General features: G+C 37.1%; 1 protein-coding gene across 1 annotated transcript in view; it reads right to left on the bottom strand.

The window, feature by feature from the left end:
- Positions 1-1,249, bottom strand: part of LOC106874185 (uncharacterized) — a 42,361-nt gene extending 41,112 nt beyond the window's left edge. The window contains exon 1 of the mRNA XM_052971166.1: positions 959-1,249. Within this exon, the coding sequence (XP_052827126.1) occupies positions 959-992 (34 nt within the window). The 5' untranslated portion in view covers positions 993-1,249. The remainder of the gene's footprint in view (positions 1-958) is intronic.
- Between the last annotated feature and the right edge of the window lie 3,185 nt (positions 1,250-4,434).

The following is a 4,434-nucleotide window of genomic DNA, read 5'->3' as shown; positions in this document are numbered from 1 at the left end:
TATATATATATATATATATATATATATATATATATATTTGGTCAGTTGTCAATAATGCTGAAAAGAATCACGCTCAAAGAGTAGTTATACTCTTATACTGTCCAGTAGTACATGCCACAGATAGGAATGTACTACTCGACAATATAAAAATGTGTGTGTAGTGTTACTTGCTGTTTAGTTTCAACTAAACCATATGATAGAACATAACATATCTATTATCTAAGGTGTTCCAGTCGCACCCATCTAGTCATTTTATTTTCGGACAGTAAATCACGAACTAAATTATCTAAAGTAGCTCTTCCATTTTCAAAACGGCAGGGAGTATTTGAGAGATGTGACTGCTATTTCTAACAGGTCGAGCGACCACGTGAAAGCTTCTATATATGTATATCAAAATAAAAAATTAAGCTATTTGCGTACGCACACACAAGCTGTCGTTAATGTCCTTCAGAAAACCATGGTTACTACAATAGTCACTTTTCCTTACACACACACACACACACACAATATGTATACATATGACATAGGTAGATGGATAGATACAGTCGTGATCGATTTGATTTCGAGCATAACTTTCTTCTAACTGCAGACATTCTTATAACATTTTTGATAACATCATCTCATCCATGATTTTGTTGTAGATTCTTGGTGACAAATGCATATAATTTTGTCAAGAATTACGCCAAACACACGCTACGCTTTTGTATATTTTTCGAAAATAGGTTTTCAGCGCAAGAAGTCAGTAAGCACACCTTTGGACGAAGAGGCGAGCGCCTATACGGGGCTTCGTGATTTTCACTTTCATGGGGCCATGGAAAAAAGAAACAGCACTAACATATATATAAATTCGAAAACGTCATATATACCCTTACGTACAAATGCACAAGGAATATAATAGGTATCACGAACCCGATTAGATATGAGATATGAGATAAATAAGACCAAACAGGCTACTTACTGGCTAAACAACTTAAACACTTCAGTTGTTGCATCTTGTAAACATAACCTTCTTTCCGTGACTGACAGTAATTTTTCTTCGTTCTTACTTCTCTGTTGAAGGCAAATTACTATTTGCCTGTATATTTTTTCTTTGTTTTCTGTGTTTCTTTACTCCACACAGAAACAGTTGCTATACCAATATTCGGAAAGATAATAAAGAGAAACAAAGAGTTATTTGTGTGCTTTTCGCTCAACCCTCAAAACAACAATCCCGCACACACTTCCTGTCAATGACCTGAATGTTTTCACAGCAACATATTGCTATTGCATCACGGGAATAAATTATAATATAACTCAGATGTTTCGTCTCTCTTTGCTTTTTCTCTTATATTCATACGAAAAGTTGAGTGTTATGTATGCATATATGTAAACGCACACACAAACTCACAAACACACGCACACATATACTCTTTTACTGGTTTCAGTCATTTGACTGCGGCCATGCTGGAGCACCGCCTTGAAGGGCTTTAGGCGAACAAATCGAACCCAGGACTTACTTCTTAAGCCCAGTACTTATTCTTTCGGCGTCTTTGGCAGAACCGCTAAGTTACGGGGGACGTAAACACACCAACACTGGTTCTCAAGTGGTGATGGACACGCACACGCACATATATACACGATGGGCTTCTTTCAGTTTCTATCTACTAAATCCATTCACAAGGCTTTGGTCGGCCAGAGGCTACAGTTGAAGACACTTGCCCAAGGTGCCATGCAGTGGAACTGAACCTGAGACCATATGGTTGAGAATCTATATTTGCAAGTATGTAGCCATATATGAAACCCTTTGGGACCCTTGTGATTTGACGGGCAACATTTTTTTATGTAGTGTTTTTGGTACCGAAACACTTTCAAACTTCATATACTTGTATATTTTGTGGTATAGAACAGATAATGAATGTTTAAAAAGTTTGCCATACAACCACAAAGTCAAGGGTTCGATCCCATCTTGGGCAAATGGCATCCTTTATAACCTGGAGGCGACGTATACATTGTGAGTGTATATATGGAAACTACCTAAAATACAGCCTTGTTATACTGTGTTACATTGATTCTGTCAGAGAATCAAGTGTACATGGGTCTGTTGGATGCTCAACCACCTACGCGCTACTTCAGGAGCAGGTAATTTAGTTGCTCGAACAACTGAATCGTCATCATCGAACGACGGAGATCCATCACCACAATACATACATAATCATGTTTTTTCTACTTCCTGATTTCTGCATCTTCTTGGTCATATAAAGTGTAGATTGGGTAGAACTCGGGAGCAAAAACATTTACTTCAATCTTAGGCCACTAAGTATAGATGTAGTAACCATCAGCAGAACCAGAGGTCCTGAAACACACGCCATCAAACGCTTGACTGACTACAAGGAATATGTGAAAAATTTACCATCAAGTGGTGGGGGAGGATATGGTGTCGCTGGGATTGTTTTCGGGCTGTTGGATCGGAGTATTTCTATTGAATTGTTCTCCAGCAACGATAGCTGATTTTATCTTTATTCTTATTAAAGAGTTTGTATTTATGAGTGTTGGTGGTGATGGGGACAACTTTCTTATAAAAGACAGATCACTAACTATACTGAGTGCAACGCTAGTGTGTGTGGAAGATGGGAAATCAGATGATGTGTAATTTCCTATTTGTTATTGTGTAATCCCAATACAACTTGCATGCCAATGGTTCAGGCAGACCCAAGGCATGAAAGAAGTCGGCCGAACAATATACTCAACCCACTGATCTGTTTTACCAATAATACCATGCATCTGTCTAAGGGAAAACCATACTGAACAATCTGAGATCTTGCACTCTCTCCAGGGTATATTAGTATTCCTCTAGATTTTACTTGCAGGAACAGTTGAAGTAAGGTGGACTCACTAAGAATGCGGCAATGCATTCCAACACAGTGCTTGTGGCATGTTGCAATTATTTTTATACGCATATTTTAATGTTTGCATGGATAGAATGGGAGAGATATTGTTTTTTAAGATGGTATTGTAGCAGTGTTCTGGAATGTAGTAGTATGTTTATGGGCACTCGAAGACAATTTTTTTCTGTACTGAGGACTGTTGGGTTGAAGTTTGCCATTATAACAATCTATTCTCTTCACATCTTTAAGTTGTCTTTTGTTTTTAGCATTTTTATTTCGTTGTATTGGTTATCTGTCGGTGTGTATTGTCTACAACCTGTGATGATGCTTAATGCCCTTCTGTGTAATGTGTAGGTTATAATGAAGAAATTGAGGATTCAAGCAGGACTAGATTTGTCCAGGATGGATCTAATATGCTATCTGTACACCAATACTATTGTTTCTTTGTGTTGACCCAACGTAATGGCTGTGATTGTTCTAAGTATGTTTTCCCAATGTTTTCCCTTTTCGTTATAATGTCTTATACGTGTGCTTTGAATGTTGGATTATTGTACATAAATCAGAATATTTTTTGCACTCTGTGTATTTATGATGTCGAGTATGATGAATGGTTTGTTTGATTTGCTCTAGAGGTACTCGCAAAAAGAAAGACTTTAAGCATGATGTTGTAGAGTCAGTCTCTAGATGACTGACGAAGCGTTGGAATAGCAATACAACTGGGTCTGGAAAATAGTGGGCAGATAAACGCTAAGCCATATTTGTTGAGGAGCGGGGGAAGGTCGTGTAAGTCTTGATTGAAGACTGGAATAAGAAGATCCTTCATCGTTTTTCGTTCATGAAATTGAAAGCCCTCGAAGTGTTTTTGGACGAGGGGTTAATGTATATTATTTTTTTTTTTTTTTTTTTTTTTTTTTTTTCTGAATGGGTCATCTTTGCCTGTTGTCAAGTCTAATGAGTCATGTAAGAAATTTGCGATTCTTTGGTGATGGTGATTTTAACTTTAATTCCTTATTATTATTATTATTATTATTATTATTATTATTATTATTATTATTATTAATCAATTAATAATAATAATAATAATAATTATTATTATTTCTTTATTGCCCACAAGACGCTAAACATAGAGGGGACAAACAAGGACAGACAAACGGATTGGGTCGATTACATCGACCCCAGTGCGTAACTGGTACTTATCGACCCCGAAAGGATGAAAGGCAAAGTCGACCTCGGCGGAATTTGAACTCAGAACGTAACGGCAGACTAAATACCGCTAAGCATTTCGCCCGGCGTACTAACGTTTCTGCCAGCTCGCCGCCTTAATAATAATAATAACAACAACAACAACAACAACAACAACAACAACAACAATAATAATAATAATAATAATAATAATAATAATAATAATAATAATAATAATAATAATGCTGCGGTGAGCTGGCAGAATCGTTAGCACGCCGGGCGAAATGCTTAGCAGTATTTCGTTTGTCTTTATGTCCTGAGTTCAAATTTCGCCGAGGTCGACTTTGCTTTCCATCCTTTTGGGGTCGATAGATCAAGTAGCAGTTGA

This window comes from Octopus bimaculoides, chromosome 10, assembly GCF_001194135.2.
Source record: "Octopus bimaculoides isolate UCB-OBI-ISO-001 chromosome 10, ASM119413v2, whole genome shotgun sequence".
NCBI lineage: Eukaryota > Metazoa > Mollusca > Cephalopoda > Octopoda > Octopodidae > Octopus > Octopus bimaculoides.
Note: the sequence above shows the minus strand (reverse complement) of the source record. Positions and strands in the feature narration are given on the sequence as shown.